General features: G+C 42.4%; 1 protein-coding gene across 1 annotated transcript in view; it reads left to right on the forward strand.

The window, feature by feature from the left end:
- The window catches only part of RFTN1 (raftlin, lipid raft linker 1), a 135,656-nt gene that overhangs the window by 42,217 nt on the left and 69,717 nt on the right, over window positions 1–23,722 (forward strand). The window contains exon 3 of the mRNA XM_081970869.1: window positions 10,131–10,317. Coding sequence (XP_081826995.1) covers window positions 10,131–10,317 — 187 coding nt within the window. The remainder of the gene's footprint in view (window positions 1–10,130; window positions 10,318–23,722) is intronic.

The following is a 23,722-nucleotide window of genomic DNA, read 5'->3' on the forward strand; positions in this document are numbered from 1 at the left end:
CTGATTTAAAATTTCAGCTGCTTAGCTGGTAATAAATAATGGCCTTTTACTGTTCCAGAAATGGTAATATAGTAGAATTCTTGCATAACATATTGGATTTGTTGAAATTAATAAAAGATTTTGAAGATGTAACTTATTACACAAGTTAACTTTATATAGCAGAGAGCTAGTGGTTGGACTATTTTCAAGCGTATTTGTATGTTGTATTGATTATTGTTATTGGTCACCTTGAGAGTTGAAGAAAAATGAATAGGCGCATAATATGTGATATGTTTCAAAAATTGCCTGCTATCTCTCTGTAATAGGGTAGCATGGAAAAATGACCTATACCAAGTACATGGAGATTGGCATAGAATCATATGCCTGGGAGGGACCTTGGAGGTCTTCTAGTATAACCCCCTGCTCAAGGCAAGAGTTCTTATTCCATCCCAGACAAATACTGTAGTAGCTCAATCTTTTCTTGAAAACCACCAAGGATGGAACACTCACAACTCTGGGAGGCAAGCTGTTCCACTGACCTATTGTTCTCACTATCAGGAAGTCTCTGCTTTGTTCCAAATTGCATTTCTCTCTGGGTAGCTTTCAGTCATTGCTTCTTGTCCTGCATCCCATTTTATTGTTTGTTTTCTGGAGGATGAGGCTTCCTTTGTTATTGCTTTCATCTTCATTTCTTCATCCACCTATTAAGGACATGAATGCAAAATCCAATACTTTAATATGAGTTATATATTGTTTTTGATACTCTCATTAGCTACATTTTGACACCTTTCATTGCATCAGTTCAGGCACTATGATTTAAAGGCCAACTACAGCTACTAAAGCTTGCATTTCATAACATTGTGATAGGGAAACATTACAGGTTTGGGGTTTTATTTCTGATTCACAAAATAGATTACTACTAACAATATGGAAGAATAGTTGCTGTTTAAATGGGTCAGTGCAATTACCTTTCTCCAATAACACTCAGGGCTTGCTGTCCTTTGACCTTAGCCCCTTTCTAGTCGGCTGGAAACTGCCTTTACGATACTTTAAATACTGGCTGTATTTGCATCCAAATTGATTTTTATTTTATTTTTCCAGTGTCTGCTGAGGGCATTGATCATATTGGCTCCATTAGCTGATTTTATAATATTTGCTGAAGCATATAATAAGTACTTTTAAAAAGCTTCCCTATGAACTGGACACAATGGAGCTTGGAGATTTTAGCCAATCACTTTTTCTTCCCATGAGAAAAGCCACAAACTCTTATGTATAGTGTATGTCAATATCATTTAAATATATTGCAGTGGAATCTCGTATTATATTGTACAATGCTTAACTAGCAATGGACAGACACAACTGCAACACAGCCCAGAAATGGGAAGACATGTCTTTGTTCCCTAACCTGTGCTCCAGAGATCTTCAAAATGTAAGTGCACTATTGGTGATGCTGTAAGGAGCAGAGTGTGGGATCCAGTGGAGGTGGGAAGCAGTCATCCCAAGGAACAGGAAACAAAGCACAGGTTTCGTTCTCCGGGGGATGGTGGAGACTTTGGGAGGCCCAGGATTACACTATGCTACACCTCCTAGGGCTTCCACTGGAACCCCTGAGGTATCCCAAACTCAGTTTAATGACCTACATGTTCATTTAATGACTACATCGGGGAGAGCTGGGATAGAGGGTTGTAAATAATGTGACTACTTCAATTAGTGGCCATCACAGCATCTGACCATAAAGGGAAGGTTAAATTACTATCATGAGTCAAGGATTAGCTGTGAAGCACATTGAATAAGATCTTGTCATTATTGGAAATAGAAGTCTCTATGTTATAACTCTTTTCAAAATTTTCCACGTATATCTAGATAAAGTTCACATTTCATTTGAACTTCCCTGAGGCTGGTGATTGGAGCTGTTTTCTATAAGGGGGGAATCAGAGAGACAAAGGTAGGGGCCCTTAACTCCACTTCATTTGAACTTTCCTGAGGCTGGTGATTGGAGCTGCTGGCTACAAGGGAGGAGTCAGAGAGACAAAGAGGACTAGGTAGTAGCCCACACTCCTAAATGGTGCGCGAATCATATATCTATAAACCAAAATAGCAATAATGCATTCTGGATTAGTGTGCTTGAGATTGTGATTTTATTTTATTTCAAAATGACCAGCTTAGTTCAATGTAATGGCTGTTTTGCACCTGTCTTTCGCAGTACTCTTTTCAAATTTGGATACCGTCCCCTTTGTAAACAAATTACTAATCTACATAGGCAGATTACTTATCTAGAATCTCTAATCTGTGCTCTCCAAGAAGAAATTAGGTGCCCAATTTGGCCATTCCACACTATGGAAATGCCATGCTATCAGCCCCCTCTACCGCAAAGATCCTGCAGGAGAAGAGCAGTCTGGACAACCGTGCGATCTGGCAGGGTGAGAGCTGTGAACCATAACCACAAAGCTTTTGCTGTGACCCAGCATAACTAAAGAGACAGGTAAAGATAGTTGTGATAATGATGACTCAAATAAGCAGCGGATCGTGGTCCAAAATGAAGAAAGGAAAGGCGAAATGGGGACCCGGATATCACACATCAGTCGCACAAGAAGATCAAGGTATGTAGAAAGAGAAGTCACCTTCTGATTGGTGATTCAATCGTAAGGGATGTAAATTTAGGAAAGGACATGGAGATTTTAAAAGAGGTCAGGTGTCTGCCAGGTGCTACTGCCAGCAGAGACAAGAGGCGTATTCTTAAGATAGTCTAGAATGCAAGTAAGGACTGTGACATTGATGCTATTATACATCTTGGCACAAATGATCTATCCCAAAAAGATGTACTTTTTGTGAAGAATGGTTTCCAGAGCTTGGGGTATGAATTTAGTAGTGTATGTTGTAGGTTTATCTTTTCAGAGGTTTTACCTGTATATAAGGAACAAAAAGGGAAGGGCCAGCGTGTAGAAGAGTTTAAGGTGTGGCTAAAGTAGTGGTGTAAAAGGAAGGCTTTGGTTTTATTAGTCATGATGCCTGCAGCTGGTCCAATGAAAAACTGTACAAAAGAGATGGTTTGTACCCATCCAAGAAAGGGACTGAGTTACTTGGCATTAAATTCACAGATTTTCTCTTAAACATTTAAACTGAACAGCGGGGACAGAGAATTAATTGATACAGAACATTTCTGTCCCCAGCAATCTAAAACTCATAGGGTTATCAGTGCATGTAACATAGATGTTTGTGCGGGTAAGATTACCATTCCTGCTGTCAAGCAAAACTAAGCATTTAACAGTGAGTGCCATGCCATGTGCATGAATCATACAAGTGGCAAGAAAATAGGGGCAGTCAGGCATAACACAGGTTATGTAGACGGTAAACCCAGGGTCAATCAAAATGGACTCAAATGTCTATACACCAATGCACAGAGTATGAAGAATAAACAGGGTGAATTAGAAATTCAAGTAAATGAGGGCAGATACGATATTGGTGCCATTACAGAAACTTGGTGGGATAAAACCCACAAATGGAACATACAGCTAGAAGGATTTAAATTATTTAAAAGAAATAGACCAAATAAAAGAGGAGGTGGAGTTGCCCTATATATAAGAAACAACTACATCTCTACAGAAATAGAGCACAACAATGATGAGAACTATCTTGAATACATTTGGGTCAATATTAAAGGTTGGGGGGGAAATGACATTGCCATAGGTGTATACTACAGGCCACCCAACCAAGCAGAGGAAGTAGATGAACTTTTTGCTAGTCAGCTAACTAAGGTATGTAGGAAGCACACCACAATAGTAATGGGGGATTTCAACTACCCTGACATCAACTGGGAAACAAACTCTGCACCAAATGGAAGATCCAACAGGTTCCTAACGAATCTAGCAGACAACTTTGTTTCCCAAAAAGTAGAGAAGGGAACAAGGGGATCAGTCATATTAGACTTAATTCTCACTAATAGAGAGGAAATGATAGAAGGTGTTGAAGCCATAGGAACCCTGGGGGCAAGTGACCATGCAATATTAGAATTCAACATTATACAAACACAAGTAGTAGAACAAAGTCAAACTAGAGTCTTGGATTTTAAGAGAGCTAATTTCAATAAATTTAGAAAGAGCTTGGGAAGAATTCCATGGATGAGAATCCTCAAAGGGAAAACAACTCAAGAAGCTTGGGAAATTTTGAAAAATGAGATTACAAAAGCTCAGTCTAGCACAATACCTATGAAGAAGAAAAATAACAGCTCCCAAAAGAAACCAGCATGGCTGCATAAAGAACTCTCTGACAAATTGAAAGACAAAAAATATAAGAATAAAAAGTGGAAAGGAGGGGGGGAACATAACTAAGGTAGAATATCAGCAAGTAGCCCGAGCCTGTAAAGGTTAAGTGAGGAAAGCTAAGGCTCACAATGAAGAAAGGCTTGCCACAAAAATTAAAAAATAACAAAAAAAGCTTATTTCAACATTTAAAAATAAGAAAAAAGTTAAAGAAACAATTGGTCCATTCCTGGGAGAAAGTGGCAAGAAGGTGAAAAGCAACAGGGAGAAAGCAGAACTATTTAACTCGTTTTTTGCATTTGTCTTTACACAAAGGGATAAAACAGTCCAACCTTTCAAAAACAGCACCCCAAAAATCAGATTAGGAACACAAATTGAAATAGGGAAGAAAATGGTAAATGAGTACCTGTCTAACCTAGAAGAGTTTAAATCACCAGGACCGGACGGATTACACCCCAGGGTTCTGAAGGAACTGGCAGATGAGATCTCAGAACCACTGAACTATATCTTTCAGAGATCCTAGAGCACCTGGGAACTGCCAGAGAACTGGAAAAGTGCTGATGTGGTTCCCATCTTCAAAAAAGGGGGGAAAAATAGATCCAGGAAACTATAGACCTATCAGCCTGACCTCAATACCAGGAAAGATTCTGGAAAAGATAATCAAGCAACGAATTAGTGAACACCTAGAAGTAAACAAAGTAATAGCCAAAAGCCAACATGGGTTTGTCAAAAACAGACCATGCCAGACTAACCTTATTGCATTCTTTGACAAAGTGACAAAATTAGTGGATCAGAGGAATGCCATCAATATAGTTTACTTGGACTTCAGCAAGGCATTTGATAAGGTAGACCATAATCTACTACTAGATAAAGTAGAAGAATGTGGGTTGGATAGCATCACCACCAGATGGATTCGTAACTGGCTGACCAACCGCATTCAATGTATAGTCCTCAATGGAACTGCATCTACATGGAGGGAAGTATGCAGTGGAGTACCCCAAGGCTCTGTTTTAGGCCCAGTACTCTTCCAACGTCTTCATCAATGATTTGGATGAGGGGATAAATGGGGAACTCATCAAATTTGCAGATGACACCAAACTGGCAGGAATAGCCAACACTCTAGAAGACAGGCTTAAGATACAGAAGGGTCTTGACAAACTTGAACATTGGGCACTATCTAATAAAAAGAAATTCAATGGTGAAAAGAGTAAGGTTCTACATTTAGGCAAGAAAAACGAAATGCACAGGTACAGTATAGGTGGCACCTTCCTCAATAGTAGTAACTGTGAGTGGGATCTTGGAGTCCTAGTGGACAACTATTTAAATATGAGCCAGCAGTGTGGAGCAGCAGTTCTAGGCTACATCACCAGAGGGATAGAATCAAGATCACGTGAAGTGTTAATACCACTTTATAATGCTTTGGTAAGGCCACACTTGGAATACTGCATTCAGTTTTGGTCGCCACAATGTAGAAAAGATGTGGAGACTCTAGAAAGAGTGCAGAGAAGAGCAACAAAGATGATTAGGGGACTGGAGATTAAAACAAATGAAGAACGGTTGCAGGAACTGGGTATGTCTAGTTTGATGGAAATAAGGACTAGGGGAGACATGGTAGCAGTGTTCCAATATCTCAGGGGTTGCCACAAAGAAGAGGGAGTTAAACTATTTTCCAAGGCACTGAGGGTAGAACAAGAAGCAATGGGTGGAAACTAATCAAGGAGAGAGGCAACTTAGAACTGAGGAGAAATTTCTGGACAGAACAATTAATCAGTGGAACAGTTTGCCTCCAGAAGTTGTGAATGAATTGTTACTATTACCATTTACTTTCTCTTTTGGCTCAGATCACTGTGTAATATGCAAACTGATAATTAAAATACCAAGGTATCCTTGGTTTTCTCTAAGCTTGGTCATTTTCTTGCAGACAACTCACATTAGTTGGCAATTTCTGAGAAATTCTTGATGTATGGCAAGGTTATTCTTTTTAGAACTTGTGTTGGTTGTGCTGTATGGGCTTGTTTGGTTGAGAAACAATTTAACAGTAAACAACCCAACCAAAGAACCTCTACAACTACCCCAGAGCAAGCTATTAGAATACAAACTGAGAGAAAACCCCACTCCTTACTAGAACTAATGATGTTTCTTGTTTGGGTAATAAAATATCTGCAAGAAAACAACCAAGCTCAGAGTGCACCATTGACTCTTCTCCTTAACCCTGAGCTACAAATATTCTCCTTTATTAATTAAACTACCAATATATCTTCTCTTTTTTTATACCAAAGTATTCAGGGGGTAAGCAGGGGGAGAAAGAAGTTTAGTTGTTATTAATAAAATCTTTACTTAAATTATTTATAATACAATACAATACAATAGCAGAGTTGGAAGGGATCTTGGAGGTCTTCTAGTCCAACCCCCTGCCTAGGCAGGAAACTCTATACCGTTCCAGACAAATGGCTATCCAATATCTTCTTAAAGACTTCCAATGATGGGGCATTTATTTTTTCTGTCACAGGTGAGAAAAGAGAAAATTGAAGCATTGTTTTTATAATCAATATTATTATAAGTTTAAAAAAAACCTGACAACAGTTTGGCTGAGATTTACAACTCTACAGCTCTGCACAGCTTTTCATGGGGAGGGACAAATACAAATTTTAGAAACTCATATTGAGGCTTGGAGGTTATATGGAGATTATTCTTCTCTCTCCTCAGAAACCCTATATTATCCAATCCAGAGAAAATTCTAAATTTTATTTGACTTAATTTAATTACATTAAAAATTAGAATTTGATGACCATATTTGGATAGATTCATTGACCAATAAATAGGAGCTATATATGAACATTTTAGGTTGTAGAATCAAGGTAATAAAATTAAATAATCTTTGCAATGAAATGCTAAATGCTTTTCTCTTGGCATTCAATTTTATGGCTACATTTGCACTGTTCCTTTCCCTTTTCATACAAGATTCTCTGTTAGGGACGTACGCTGTGATCTCCCTAAAGCATTGTTAATTTTAGCAGGATGGCACCGTCATATATACTTAAACAATTTGTTTGAAGTTTTACAAGCATTTAAAAATCATTAATATGTAACAAAATCTAACAGAGTTTCACTTCTTTTTTTAAAAAAAAAAAACCTGGAAACGAAATGCAGGAAATATAAGCATTGATAATTACTTTTATAACAACATCTATTCACAAAACCATTGTATGTAATATTTTGGCTTATGTGTATTTCTAAAAATGGTCCCTGATTCACATGAGGTAGCATTTAATTGGTAGTTCCAGGGTTTCATTATTTCTAATTTTCATTATAATAGCTTAGGTCTATCTATACAATATTTTTCTGATGGCTGCTATACAGTTACAATACAAAAGAACTCATAGGCAATTCTTGCTTAACAATCATTCATTCAGTTGCCATTTGAAGTTACAGCAATGCTGAATGAATTGTACTTAGACCCAGTCCCTGAAGTTAACGTCTATTGTAGCAGCTGTCCAATCATGTGATAAAAAATTGGACATTTGGTGGCTTACTCACACGTACAATCACAGGTGTGCTTCAACAACCTCTTCCATTTTTCTCCCCACTCCATCTCTGACCTAGTGTTCACTCTAGGTGACAGTGACATTCCTTGAAATAGTAGCACTGGGGCTGATGTAGTTGGGCCTTCAGCAGTCATAACCAGCTGCCACTGTCTCCAGGCTTCGAATTCAGTGCCAGTGCCACTGGCATTGCTGATAAAGTATTACCCCGAGCCCTGTGTTGCAGCCAGCCAGACCTGCACCCCATTATTAAGTTCCAGCCATCCTCATTGCCCTTTACTTCACACACCCTGCTATGCCCAGCTGACCTTTGGTATCTTCCTTCCAGTGCTGATAAAGCACACTAGCCTGACTCTATATGAGATAGCTGCTAGCTACTCTAGACCTTCCTAAAGCCATGCACACCTTTCTCCAAATATTACAAACTGTTGACATGACATTTGATAAATCCCCTTTGATTGCAAGCTTGGGTGAAGTTTATTGTTTATATACATACAATATTCTATGCAATAGGTGATGCCTGAAGCATGGTTTGAAATGCAAACACAGTTTGAGCATATGGACCCTTGCAGCTAGAGCCACTCCACCTCCATTCAGTAATAGATGTTATAAAATAAATTGCTTGAAGTCACTAGAGAAAATCAATAACAAATTATATATATATATATATATTTACTGCACTTATATGTTTCTTCTACGGTTAGAGGAGCAAACCAGTGGTGGGTTCCTACCGGTTTGATGAACCAATAGTGGTTTGGTGTCTTGGGTCGCTGGAACCAGCAGCAGCCCAGGCCTGCCGCGCCCCCGAACCGGTTCTCTGGGCAGCGCCACCATCTTGTTTTTCAGTTCTGTGCATGATCAGAACAATTTTAATCGCACTGCAATTAAACCTGTTGATAAATGAAGTTGTTGAGACTTTATGTGGGCGCAGGTCGACTGGGCACTGTCTACAACTTGGTGGCGGTCATTCCATAATAGACTTTTACTGCAAATCCCTTTCCCCTTAAATATAAGATCCTACTCCATATCATAAAGGGAGCTCAGGCACTAGCAGGATTTCAGTTGGCTGAAAAATTACGACTTGTGTCAGATTGAATTTAGATATTGTATCAAAGAAGATACAATTTTGTGAAATATATTTGATGTCTTTCAGAATTCCTAAAGCGTGTGATTGCTTTTTTCACATATATTGAATAACATATAAAATACGTTAATAATTATATCTGCCACAATCATAAGATTCTGTGGGGATCATTTAGGATTGCCAAGACAAATTAGCAAATTTTTACCAGGCATTTTTGTGTAGTTTTTAGTATGAAAACCAGCTGTTTTTCTACCAACTTTTAGTGGTCCAATTTGGGGATCTTTTTATTGAAGGGTGAAATCCAGAAATAGGCTGAGGCTTTCTTATCACAGTTTAGGGAAATGCGTGGCATTCAGTAGTTTAAATTTTTGGCAATTGAGTGACTAATGTAAGTAACATGTTCTCCAATTCCATTGAGCCCTTAGTTAAATTCCAAGATGTTATATGTCTGTTCTTTGCAGCCCGAAAAAAAGAACAGGGTATCAGAAAAAAGAGAAAACGCAGGTCAGAGAGAGAAATGGTGCTCTTACCTACCATGGACTCTATTCTCATCCGCAAGCTTGCTTCAGCGTTGCCCATTACATTGCCACAACAGCTGTTTTATATGCTCACACAGAATGTGACATGGTACTTCATGATGTTTATCAATTTTGTTTGTTGATATCAACAGCATATATTTTAAATTTCATTTCTGGGGTATTTTATTTCAGTTTATGTTTTTAAAAATTGGGTTACTGAAAATGTCCCCATTTTCTATTTTTAAGATCAGCTTATATCAATGGGACGCAGTGGTTCAGTAACTAAGATGCTGAGCTTGTCAATCAGAGAGGTCAGCAGTTGGAATCCCTAGTGTTGGTAACGGAGTGAGGTCCTGTTACTTGTCCCAGCTTCTGCCAACCTAGCAGTTTGAAAGCATGTAAAAATGAAAGTAGAAAAATAGGGACCACATTTGGTGGGAAGGTAGCAGCATTCCATGCACCTTCGGTGTTTAGTCATGCCGGCCACATGACCACGGAGACATCTTTGGACAGTGCTGGCTCTTCGGCTTTGAAACGGAGATGAGCACCACCCCTAGAGTCGGGAACAACTAGCACATATGTGCGAGGGGAACCTTTACCTTTATATCAATGGGGGCTATTGTATTTCACAATGTGGCATTTTTTTGAGTTTTCTGTTCTGATTAAAATATACTTGTAGAGGTTATAAAATATTAATAATTGTAGAGTATAATTCAAGTCTATTGATAAGTCTACCTTTTTGTTCTAGCGGAGTTACCAAGATCAGCAATAACCAAGCTGTCTTCTTTACGTGATCTTCCACTTCAACTGCAAGACTTCTACTATCAGGGCTTCCGCTTGGCTACTATCTATCCTTTTCTGCAGCCATCTAATAAGAATGAGAAGACAATTCAGGAGCAAATCTTCAGGGCTGTACTGATCAAGAAAATGGAAAGGTAAATTTCTTTTGAGGAAGTGGAAATAAAAATTGACAAGGAGAGTTCCTGCTGAGCTTTGACCCAGGTTGGAAATTATAGCAGTGTTCCGTTACTATTTATTGCATGGACATTTCTATAGGCTGTTTAGGAATCTGTAGATTGGCCACATTATCTGAGGATAACAAACTGAAAATGTGTTTCTCATTTGAATCAACCTTGGACATAAAGTTAGGAGAAATTTCTTGTATATTTTTGTTTCTTATTGTGACAGTATTTAAGTACAGTTTGAAAAAGCATTTTGCTCTTGAATATTTTCATTGTGTTTTTATTAGTATGCAATACTATTAAAACAGAAATGAAAATGTTTCATATTCCATGTCAATAAGACCATCTTTCAATCAACAGTTTTATAATGCTGTATCAGCATATATCTATTTTTTAAATAGGGAAAACAGTTGTCTTTTATTTCTGTAAGAACAGTGAATGTTGATAATTGCAATGTTCAGTGATCATGAGAAATTTGGAAAATTAAGTGAACCACGTTTTTTATACCAATGATCTAGAAAATCTTCCTCATAATTTTTTGGGATAAAAGATGCACATTTTGGCAATGTCAAGAATTAGTTTTTAGGGTGATAAATACAATCTGTATTGCACCTGTGCTAGTAAAAGAAGAATTATATATTTTATTGCTGTTTGAAGGAAAAGATGAAAATACAAAAAATAAAAACTACTAATCTTTTATAAAAATAGTTCTAAACTCCTCATTGACTAGCTTTCATGTATTGATATTGATTCATATTCAGACTCTTATTAATTTACACAGCCTGTAACCTATGTAGATATAAGATGTTAGATGATATATTACCGAAGTAGAAGAACCACACAAGGTAATACCTGAAGTAATAACAGAATACATAAAGCAGGCTCTGATGGACAGTTTTCTGGTTTAAAAAAAAAGGAACTCTTAACTACCAAATTAAGTAGAAAACCGTGGTTTTCACTTGAGATGGTTTTCACAAGAAAATGTATGGTTTATAACAGTTACATGTATGGCTATGGGTTACAGACATGGTTTCCTATATTTGCTTGTGTTTCGGCATGCATATTTTCTAATGAAACAATGACAGGAAGATCATTTTATTATGATTTATTTATTCAGAACATTCTGACTAAAAAGGATTCCTCTCATTCAAAGAGGGAACCCTGCTTTTCAGTTTTCAGTCCCTCTTAGTTAACATATCAAAGAAAATACAAGAGAAAAGTTGACTGGACAGGACAAAAGTAACACCTCCTTTTCATAGAAAATCAGTTACCTGGAGTCAAACGTATGTTACGTATTTGCAGCCCTTAATATCACACCTGCACATTTAAATGAATTTTGACAAAAGCAGAGATATAAAATTTAGGATGTTAATGAGGGGGGGAAAGTCATAAGATTATTTGAAGTTCATGGAGAGAGAAACCAAATATCAATTAGCGCTAACAAGCTCTCTTACAAGAAGATAAATACCGGATATTTTATCCTGACCAAAGACAGTTTTCTAACTTTTAATTTAAGAATGTTAGAAGTTATTAGTCAAACTATTAACATCATTTAAAAAGAAGAATAAGTTGAATTAAAATACAAAATAAGTATATTAGTTAGTAAGTACAACAATTTGACAAAGCCCATGTTGGTACTACAAAGTCCATTCTGTGGCCCTCATTTCATCAGCCATTTTTATGGTTATCTGTTGAAATAAAGCATTTTGCATCTTGTATTGTTAGGATTTTCTGCAATATAGAACAAAGTATTTTCAGTTAAATTCCTTCATTAGGAAGCATTTTAGCCAACAATATACAGTTTTAAAAGCTGTAAAATTGTATGCAATGTTATAAATTAGATGATAATAAACATGTCTAATTCCAACATTTTGTTGAAGAGCCTACAGTTAGTGAAGATATTTGTTTGATGTAACTAAAAACAAACATCATTGAAGGCTCAGGTGTAAGTGCAAATTAATTAAGCAGCAATTTTATGTCCTTTAAATGTTAAGATTTTCTGCTATGCTTTAAAAAGTTTTTATCCTTCATATGTCTGGCACAGTTTGTTTTGAAACTATTACATACAGGGTGCAATTTTCCAAAAGCATTTGTTTTTAACAGTGCCCCTGTGTTCCTATGACCCTCTTTTTATCTATAGCTCATTTTTCATCTGTCATCATCTGCAATAGTTCCATATTAGAACAGGAATCATTTGATTTTGATGTTTTTTTTTAAACAGAGAAATGTATATGTAACTTTTGAAATAATACGTGCTGGCGCTAGTATTTTAGTTTTTGTTCTAATTTCATTTTAATATGATAAACATTTAAAGCTACAGATGATTTAAGATAATAACTGAACCCAAAATTTCTGTAGCTGAGCAAGGCAGTTGTTAAGTGAGATTTTCCCCATTTTACAAATCATGTAATCATTAACCGAATCTGGCTTCCCCTATTGATTTTGATTGTTAAAATGGTGATCACACATTTACAACCATTGCATCATCCCAGTGTCATTACTTCATAATTAGGGCACTTGGTAAGTGGTGTGTATTTATGGGACAATGCAACTGTCATAAATACACACCAAATACCAAGCGTCCTAATTGTGATCTCATGACCCTGGGATGATGCAATAGTTGTAAGGGTGAAATTTGTATTCACTAAAAATCAAGGACAATTTGTATTATGTTTGTATTTTGGAGAATGCTTACTGAAACTAGTGATGGTCATGATACAATGTTAGAGAATTGTATGAATTTACTAAGTTGATTACAGTGGGGCAAAAAAGTATTTAGTCAGCCATCAATTGTGCAAGTTCTCCCACTTAAAAAGATGAGAGAGGCCTGTATTGGCATCATAGGTAGACCTCAACTATGAGAGACAAAATGTAAAAAAACCGACACCAAACAATCACATTGGCTGATTTGGAAAGAATTTATTTGCAAATTTTGGTGGAAAATAAGTATTTGGTCAATATGAAAAGTTCATCTCAATACTTTATTATATATCCTTTGTTGGCAATGATAGAAGTCAAACGTTTCCTGTAAAACTTCACAAGATTGGCACACACTGTTGCTGGTATGTTGGCCCATTCCTCCATGCAGATCTCCTCTAGAGCAGTGATGTTTTGGGGCTGTCGCTGGGCAACACGGACTATCAACTCCCTCCAAAGGTTTTCTATGGGGTTGAAATCTGGAGACTGGCTAGGCCACTCCAGGACCTTGAAATGCTTCTTACGAAGCCACTCCTTTGTTGACCGGGTGGTATGTTTGGGATCATTGTCATGTTGAAAGACCCAGCCACGTTTCATCTTCAATGCCCTTGCTGATGGAAGGAGGTTTGCACTCAAAATCTCACGATACATGGCCCCATTCATTCTGTCCTGTACACGGATCAGTCGTCCTCATCCCTTTGCAGAGAAACAGCCCCAAAGCATGATGTTGCCACCCCCATGCTTCACAGTAGGTATGGTGTTCTTTGGATGCAACTCAGCATTCTCTCCTCCAAACACGATGAGTTGTGTTTCTACCAAACAGTTCTATTTTGGTTTCATCTGACCACATGACATTCTCCCAATCCTCTTCTGGATCATCCAAATGCTCTCTAGCAAATTTCAGACGGGCCCGGACATGTACTGACTTAAGCAAGGGGACACGTCTGGCACTGCAGGATCTGATTCCCTGGCAGCATAGTGTGCTACTGATGGTAGCCTTTGTTACGTTGGCTCTCTGCAGTTCATTCATTAGGTCCCCACATGTGGTCCTGGGATTTTTGCTCACCATTCTTGTGATCATTTTGACCCCACAGGGTGAGATCTTGCGTGGAGCCCCAGATCGAAGGAGATTATCAGTGGTCTTGTATGTCTTTCATTTTCTAATTATTGCTCCCACAGTTGATTTGTTCATACCAAGCTGCTTGCCTCTTGCAGATTCAGTCTTCCCAGCCTGGTGCAGGTCTACAATTTTGTTTCTGGTGTCCTTCGACAGCTCTTTAGTCTTCACCAGTGGAGTTTGGAGTGTGACTGAGGTTGTGGACAGGTGTCTTTTATACTGATAACAAGTTCAAACAGGTGCCATTGATACAGGTAATGAGTGCAGGACAGAGGAGCCTCTTAAAGGAGAAGGTACAGGTCTGTGAGAGCCAGAAATCTTGCTTGTTTGTAGGTGACCAAATACTTATTTTCCACCATAATTTGCAAATAAATTCTTTCCAAATCAGCCAATGTGATTGTTTGTTTGTTTTTTGTTTTTTTTAACATTTTGTCTCTGATAGCTGAGGTCTACCTATGATGCCAATTACAGGCCTCTCTCATCTTTTTAAGTGGGAGAACTTGCACAATTGGTGGCTGACTAAATACTTTTTTGCCCCACTGTATTTGAACTCAATTGACTTTGGAAACAGATGATTATATGAATTCTGAAAGACTCAGTTCAAAAAATTACCTGAGCTTATTTTATAGGATTCACCTGGTGCAATATTTTTCAAACTTGGCAACTTTAAGATGTGTGTACTTCAACTGCCTGCTGACAGGATAATTCTAGGAGTTGAAATACACATCTCTTAAATTTGCCAGATTTGAAAATACTAATTTGTAAACTACTTGGAGCTTTTTGAAACTGAACAGTATATAAACTGCAGTAATAAATAGTAAAATAAAAAGTTTTCAGTGTAATTGTGGCATGTACATATTGCTAAACTACATACTTTTTAATTTAGTTTCCCTCAAGGTGGACTATTCTCCAGATGTATATATTTTAACTCCCAAAACTTTCAGTCAGCATCTTCCCATAATCTGAAGATGGCCAAATCCAGAATAATTCTCCTAGCAGAAAGAAATGTTGTTAATACTGTTAATAATTCAATATTAATTATGAACTCAAAGATACTCATAACAGGAAGCTTAATAAAAGCAAACAGGTTGAAGCTTAAGGCTTTCAAATTCAGAGTCGTTCCAACTATGGTATCATGGCCAGTAATACATTTTAAAGCAAATTAAAATATTATTTAATTTTTATAATCTATTGCATCAGGAAATTTTTTCTTTCATCTTCTGATTATTTCTGAATCATACCGTGAATTTTCTTAATTTTATTATTGTCTTTGATTGAATAATCAAATTATTAGTACACCATTTGCCATTTAATTCTATATGAAACTTTGTTCATGAACAAAGAAGACTAAGTTACAGACAATCCTGTTTTTACTTCAATATTCCACATACAGACTCTCAGAAATATAAAATCACCAAGGTTTCCAGCTAAACAATCTCATTATCACCTTGTGTTTCCAATGATTTCTGTGTAATAAGAAGCAGTGCCCGATACACAGACAAGGCCTTGAAAGGAACTGAGGCACGATGGAAATCCAATAATTTTTAAAATTATGAAATAAGTACCAAAGGTTGATGAAGTTTCAGAATTATAAAAAAAGAATTTTGTTGGTGACAGGTATAAAGAAGTGGTAGATGTGAATTTTCATCGAGAGACTGCTTTTTCTCAGTGATTCTCACATGACAACAGATTCACACTGATTTACACTTTCAGGAGAGCCTTGAACAGAAGAGGAATTGCTAGCTAGCAGTAGCTTGATAGAATGCCCGTCTCTTTTACAATTTGATTCACTTCAAGCATAAATAAAATAAAATAAAATAAAAACATGAGGAAGAGGTATATAACTGAGAAGAAGATAAGCATAATAAAAAGGTCATTTATGGTCTCAAGAGAGATATTTTGGCAATCTTTTTCTGTCATCTTGTTTTTTTGATAACCAGATAATCACTTTTGTGTGTTTAATTAAATTCAACAGTTCAATTAAACATCTATGTAACAATTTCTATAAAAGCTTTAAAATGCATACAGTTTAATAGCTTTAAAAGTAAAGGTAAAGGTTCCCTTCACACATATGTGCTAGTCGTTCCTGACTCTTAGGTGCGGTGCTCCTCTCCCTTACAAAGCCGAAGAGCCAGCACTGTCCAAAGACATCTCCGTGGTCTTGTGGCTGGCATGACTAAATGCCGAAGGCGCATGGAATGCTGTTACCTTCCCACCAACGGTGGTTCCTATTTTTTCTACTTGGATTTTTACATGCTTCCGAACTGCTAGGTTGGCAGAAGCTGGGACAAATAACGAGAGCTCACTCCGTTATGTGTTCCCTCCCTTATGGAGGGATTTGAACTGCTGACCTTTCTGATCGACAAGCTCAGCTGAACTAGTTTCATTTTGTGTTTTCCTGTGCACCGCTTGGAGAGTCCAAGCAATGGGTTAATTCAGTCTGGTTGCCCTTGGACTGAGGAACTTTTTTTCTCTTTGACCACACCACCCAGTGTGGCCACTCCCCAGAATTTTTCCTCAGTCTGCCCGATCAGATTGATAATTGTGAGCTCCAGCTGAATTAACTTTTTGGCTTGGACTCTCCTAATATTTTCCTTCCTTTTTCTTCATAATCTTCTCCCTTATCTCCCCACTTTAATTTTCTTCTTATCTCTTCTAACCACAGCTCCTTCGAGCTGTTTTGGAGGCCAGGAGGTAAGCGTGCTGTTGGAAGGAGGGTTCTCCATAGCCGTGCTGTTTTGGGCTGGCTTGGAGGCCTTGCCGCTTGCCTTTTAAGGAGCGCAGCATTAGCGGCGAGGGTTTTTTTTCGGTTTCCTCCCCGGTTTGTTGTTTTTTCGGCTAGTTTTTTCATTTCCCTGCATTTTTTTCTTGCCCTCAGCTGCCGCGGAGGAGCGAGCGGCTGCAGATTTCACGCGGTCACTGCTTTCGTCTCCGCTCGTCCCATGCTCTTGGGGCGGCCATTTTTTGGCACGTATTTTTTGCGCCTTAATTTTCGGCCATTACCGCTCAGCCACGCTTCGCCAGGAGGCCGCTGGGTGGTCGCAGGGCCTTGTCCAGGGCTGCCCAGCTGCCCCTCGGCCACCCCCCCTCAGTTTTAGGCAGCACTGGTGCCTGGGCCACCCGTGGCCATCCCACCAGCACAGGGAAGATTTTTTTGCCACAGGTTTTAAAATGTCAACAATTTTTTCTTGACGTTTTATCCTGGCCTGTTCTTCCCTGACTCTCCTGCCGGGCCTTGCAGCCTGGGCTGCAGGCCCCTTCCCCGTTACTCTGCCTCCTGGGTGTATGACTGGTGTACTCATGTTACTGTAAATTACAATTGGTTGCTATTTTTTTAAACAATTCTTCCCTTTGATATATTCTCTCTCTTGTCCTTTCAGCATAGCCAGTTGAAGCCTCTGGTATCCCAGCCACCTGCCAGTGTCTTCTGCATCAGACTTGTGCGGTCATTGGCATGGAGTTGCCCGCCCCATCAGGTTCCCTAGATGCTAGGTCAGGTTCTCCCCAGGCCCCTAGCAAGGATTCCCCCCCTACTAAGGGTGGGGGAGTCGGCAGAGGCACTTCCGGGGCCACGGGCAAGCACCTACCAGGGCTCTGTCCGCGGCCGAGGTTAAGGATGCTGAGAGGCGCCAAAGGGCACTTGACAAACAATTTGAAAAGGCCAGGCGCCAAGTTGGGAAAGTGCCCCCTCCTGGGGACTCCTTTGTCCCTCCACTTCCCCGGAGTGACCCATTAGCCTTAATGAACGAGGAGGTGGAGTCTCAGGACCTATCCCCCAATAGATTGCTGGCGGAACCAGCCTCCCCAGCTCCCTCTTGGTCATGCGAGCAGGACCCCGTCCCGGAGGGCCCCAGCCAGGCCTGCGTGCCCGAGGCTTCTTCCTTCCATCTAGAGGATTCCGTGGAGCAGGACCCCGAGTCTGACCAGGAACCCAAACGTTCGGCCCGCATGCAGGCCGTAGTTGATCGTGCCATCGTCAAGGGTATCACTGAAGGCTTGGGGAAAGGGTTCGAACCCCTGTGGATCCCGAGTCCTCCCGGCCTAGCCTGGTCGATCCTCTGCTGGCAAAACAGGTCCGCCATCCCTCCCTTGAGTCTTCCATGGTCAGTGAGGCCTCCGCCCTTGAGGATCCTGACCAGGAAGGACAGGAGCTTTCGGAGGACGAGGACCTCCCACCCGACGCTCCTGCGTTTTCAGTGCTCTTTAAACCTAGCCTCTTTAAGTCAATACTCCACAAGGTCAAGGCCGCTACCAGGGTAGGAGTCAAACCCAAGCCGGCTCAGGCCCCAGCTGACTCATCTCCCGCCAATCCTAACACGGCCATGTTTGACGTTCCTGCTCCTCAGCAGGAACTGGTGCCGGTCCCTGGCTTATTTCTGGATTTAAAACAACGTCAATGGACCCAACCAGCCACATTGTCCTCTCCTAGTGGGGCGGACAAGAAGCTGTATACGATGGAGCCTGCCCTGGAGGACCTCCTGGTCCTCCCAACCGTGGATCCACCCATTGCCGCCCTTACCTCTAACTCCTCCCTTCCAGCCGATCTGTTGGAAGGCCTTAAGGCAGAGGATAAAAAGGCAGAGAAGGCATGCCACAAAATTCACCTTGTGGCCGCTTGGGCCATTAAGGCATCTTCCTCCGCATCCTTCTTCAGTAGCGCCTCAGTTATCTGGCTACGAGAACTGTTGACCAAGCTCCTGGCAGGGGACATGCTGCTGATGTGTCTCTTAACGCCACCAAGTTCGCATCAAGAGCCCTGGCGTCCAATGTCACATCCCGCCACCTGGTTTGGCTCCGCCACTGGCAGGCAGACCAGAAAAATAAATGGAAGTTGGCCTCTGCCCCCTTCAAGGGATCCAAGTTGCTCGGGGACGTGCTGGACCCATTCTTCATTGAATCAAAAGACAAGAGGAAGGTACTGCCAGCACTCTCCAAAAAGCAGGACTGCAAGTCCACTCCCAGAACCCTCTACCTCCTCCTCCTTGTCTTCCTCCAACAGACCGTCCAGCCAGTCGGGGGACAGAGCCCAGGACAGAACCACCTTTAGAGATAGGGGTAGGCAGCAGTTCGGCTTCTGCAAATTCAACCGCGGTGGAGCCTCTAAAAGGCCGTTCCGCAAGTCCAAATGACTGCCCGAACTCATCACCCATAGGAGGGCGGCTCCAACTCTTCGCCCCCATTGGGCTCAAACCACGGAGGATGCTGTGTCCTCCAGGTTGTCAGGGAGGGCCTATCCCTGGAATTCCTGTCCTCCCGGACCTTTATCCGGTGCCCGACTCCCTCCTGCCCTCTAAAGAGGGAACTCATGAACCAGGAGATTCTTCATCTCCTGGAGATAAACGCGATAGAACAGGTGCTCCCCCACCCGACCAGGAGGGGAGGGGGTTCTACTCCATACTCTTCCCGGTACCCAAGAGCTCGGGGGGGGGGGAGTGGAGGGCCATCTTGGATCTCAAGAACCTCAACAGGCACATCACCAATTGGAGGTTCAAGATGCAGTCCCTCCAGTCCATCCTGGCGGGGATCCAACAGGGCGACCTCCTCACCTCCATCGACCTAAAGGAGGCCTATCTCCACATTCCTATCCATCCCCAGCACAGGAGGTTCCTGCGCTTCTTTTACACCGGCCGGCATTTCCAATACCGGGCCCTTCCATTCGGCCTATCGTCGGCACCCAGGACCTTTACCAAGGTCCTGGTGGTTGTAGCGGCCCAGCTCAGACCCATAAGGCTGCAATGTTACCTGGACAACATCCTCATACAGTCGTCGTCCAGGCAGCAGGCCTTGTGGGACCTCCGCGTCACCATGAGGACCCTCAGGAGCCACGGCTTTTCTCTAAAGCTGAAGAAAAGCCACCTTGTCCCCACCACCAGACTCAACCACCTGGGTGCGGTGATAGACACTTCCTTGTGCAGGGTATTCCTCTCCCAAGACAGATTAGAGGGCTTGATGTCCATGACCCACAAGGTGATGCACGCGAAGCAAGTACCAGTCGTCCTTCTGTCGCAGCTGTTGGGAAAGATGATCTCGGGCATCTTGATCGTCCCCTGGGCTCGACTCCACTCCAGGGCACTTCAGTGGCTCCTCCTACTCCACCAGAGGGCCTCCAGGAGCAACTCACCCAGGCTGGTGCGCGCTCCCCCGACGGTGAAGAAGTCTCTCCGATGGTGGACGTCCCCTGCACTTCTCAATGGACATCTCTTCAAGAAGTCCAACCGATTGGTCATCACCACAGACGCCAGCCTCACCGGCTGGGGGGCACACATGGGTCATCTCGTGGTTCAAGGCAAGTGGTCCCCAACAGAGACGACCTACAGCATCAATCTTCTGGAGCTGCGGGCCGCACGACTGGCGCTTCGACACTTCCACCAGTCCATTCACCGGCGTCACGTACACTTGATGACAGACAATGTGGCGACCAAGGCGCACATCAACCGCCAGGGCGGCACCAGATCCAAGAGATTGATGAGAGAGGCAGAGACCCTGGGTCGCTGGGCGGAAAGTCACCTGGCGTCCCTTCGTTCCGACCACATCTCGGGTGTGGACAACACTCAGGCGGACTGGGTGAGCAGGACCACCATAGACCCTGTGGAATGGAGACTGGATCCTGCTCTCTTCCGCCAGCTTTCCCGCAGATTTGGCACCCTGACAGTCGACCTCTTTGCGTCCAAGGAGAACACACAGCTTCAGCGGTTCTTCTTCCACTCTCCGGGGGCGGAAGAGACGGATGCCTTTCGCTGCACCTGGCCCAGAGGCCTGCTGTACGCTTTCCCTCCTCTACCCCTCCTTCCGCAGGTTCTCAACAAGGTCATCGCGGAAGGGGCGGAGGTGATCCTCGTGGCCCCCCATTGGCCCCGGAGATTGTGGTTCGCCGACCTCGTCAGCTTGTCAGTGTCGACTCCGTGGAGGATTCTCCCGGACCAGGTTTCCCTCAGCCAGGGGGCCATTGTCCATCCGGAGCATCAATGGCTCCAGTTGGCCATCTGGCACTTGAAGGGGACCTGCTAAAGCACAAAGGTTTGTCGGACGAGGTGGTGCGAACCATACAGGTGGCTAGACGCCCTTCTACAACACGGATTTATGATTCTTCCTGGGCCACATTTGCCAAGTGGTGCGAGGACTTGCGACTTGACCCAGTCACAGCCCCTGTGTCCCGCGTCCTGGATTTCCTCCCCTGCACCTAACACTCTCTGTCGGCAGGTGGCAGCCCTTTCCATCATTTGAGCCGGAGACCCTACCTTGCCCCTCAGCAAGGTTCCCAGGGTACGCTGCTTCCCCAAGGGAGCCAATAATCTCCGACCTCCCACAGTCCACCGCTATCCCACCTGGAAGCTGTCCGTGGTTCTTCAGGCTCTCACTTCTCCACCTTTTGAGCCCCTTCGCACGGCGTCCCTACGTCACCTCACTCAAGACAGCCTTCCTCATTGCCATAATGTATGCTCGGCATATCTCAGAACTGGTGGCCCTGTCTGTCTGCCAGGACCTATGTGTCGTCCATCCTGACAGGGTGGTCTTGAGACTGGACCCGGCCTTTATCCCAAAGGTCAACACTTCCACAGGGCGCAGGACATCATTCTGCTGGACTTTTGTCCGCGGCCGTCGCATCCCAGGGAGCACGAATGGCACAAGCTGGACGTTAGGAGGACCCTGAAAGTTTACATTGCCCGCACTTCAGAGTTCCGGGCTCTCTTCGTTTCTTTTCAACCGGGCTCCTTGGGCAAGAAGGTCTCGCCTTCCACGGTAGGCAGGTGGCTATGTGTTTGCATCGCCTCTGCCTATGAGAGCCAGTCCAGGTCAGTACCTCGAGGAATTACTGCACACTCCACATGGAGTACGGCCATGTCTGTGGCCTGGGCCACCCAAGCCTCGATAACTGACATCTGCAGGGTGGCTACGTGGTCCTCCCCATCGCCCTTCATTAGACATTACAAGCTGGACGTATTTGCCTTGGCTGAGGCCTCTTTTGGCAGGAGGGTGCTCCAAAGGGTTGTATCTCCGACCGAATCCCGGGACTCTGCCTCTGCCCACCCAGATGGGCAATAACTTGGTATGTCCCATTGCTTGGACTCTCCAAGTGGTGCACAGGAAAAAGACCATTGGCTTACCTGAAGGGTCCTTTTCTGTGCACCGCGGGAGAGTCCAACCTGCCCTGGCTGATCCGTTCAGGGATTCGTGATCTTCATGTCAACAGGAGCTACTTTGGGACACTTCTGCTTCATCCTCTCAATCCAGACGGTCTCAAAATTCTGGGGAGTGGCCACACTAGGAGGTGTGGTCAAAAGGAAAAAAAAGTTCCTCAGTCCAAGGGCAACCAGACTGAATTAACCCATTGCTTGGACTCTCCCGCGGTGCACAGAAAAGGACCCTTCAGGTAAGCCAATGGTCTTTTTAGCAACGTATAGTTCTTGATCTTATTTTTTCTTAGGATATGCTAGCGTTACGCAATTACTTAATGTTTTTTACAAATGAGATACTTTAGGAAAATTATATCTAATATATTGCCCTTGAGATTTATTAACAAAACAGGAATGCATATTATTTTTGGTTTAATTTTTGATGTTTCTAGTCGAAACAAACTTTTGAAACTAAAGATAAAAACCTTTTCAATTAGAATATCAACACATTGGCTTAAGGATATTTGGTTATCAGATTTTAGGTAATGCATTATCATTTGTTTAATATAGTTACAATACAGGTAGTCCTCGACTTACAACAATATATATAGTGTCATGGATCCACCCCAGACTAGAGGTGGGTTCCTACCGGTTTGGACCAGTTCTGCTAAATAGGTAGTAACTTGGCCAGCCAGGGCCCCGAACTAGTTCTATTGGCAGCGCTGTAGTCGCCGCCATCTTGTTTTTTGCTTCTGTGCATGCGCAGAAGCATTTTTATAGTACTGTGCATGTGCGCGTAGCACGCATCAGGTGTGTGCACACGCTAAATGTGTCCCTGAGCAAACTAGCAGTAGCGGCAACCAGAACCCTTGCCCCAGGCCCTTTCCAGATGCAAGTTCAGAGGAGGAGAATAAGTTTGAGACTGCAGAGGAAAGTAAGGAGTCGAGTATTGGTCATGGAGAATGCTAGCCTGATGGAGCAGCACAACTGAGTGGATGAGTTACAGGCTAGGGCCAAGAGCAGTTGCCCCTTTAACAATGAGGAGGAAGTGGAATGTACACCTCCTCCTGATCCAAGGACACATAGAGCAGAGAGGAGACAGGTACAACACTGATCAGCAACCTCGGCTCTCATGAAGGACTCACTGGCATTGCTTACTTAACCCCACCCTGAGGATTTGAGTGCTGCTTGAGCAATATGCCCAGTTCCGTGCCTTATGTGCTAGTGCCCTGTATCCCGGCCTGTTCAATTCTTGGCCTGCTTTCCTGGACTTAGTGTGTGACAATTGGACTTGATTGCCCAGTGACTCTTGCTTGGAATTCAGACCTGTTTGAGGGGGTTGAATAAAACCTGTAGAACCCTTGCCATATGTGGAAGGGTGGAGGAGTGGGACAGCACATTTAGTGACCATACAAAGTTATAAATGGCACTGAAAAAAGTTATAATCATT

The sequence above is a fragment of the Natrix helvetica genome (assembly GCF_964273705.1).
Source record: "Natrix helvetica genome assembly, chromosome: Z".
Classification (NCBI taxonomy): domain Eukaryota; kingdom Metazoa; phylum Chordata; class Lepidosauria; order Squamata; family Natricidae; genus Natrix; species Natrix helvetica.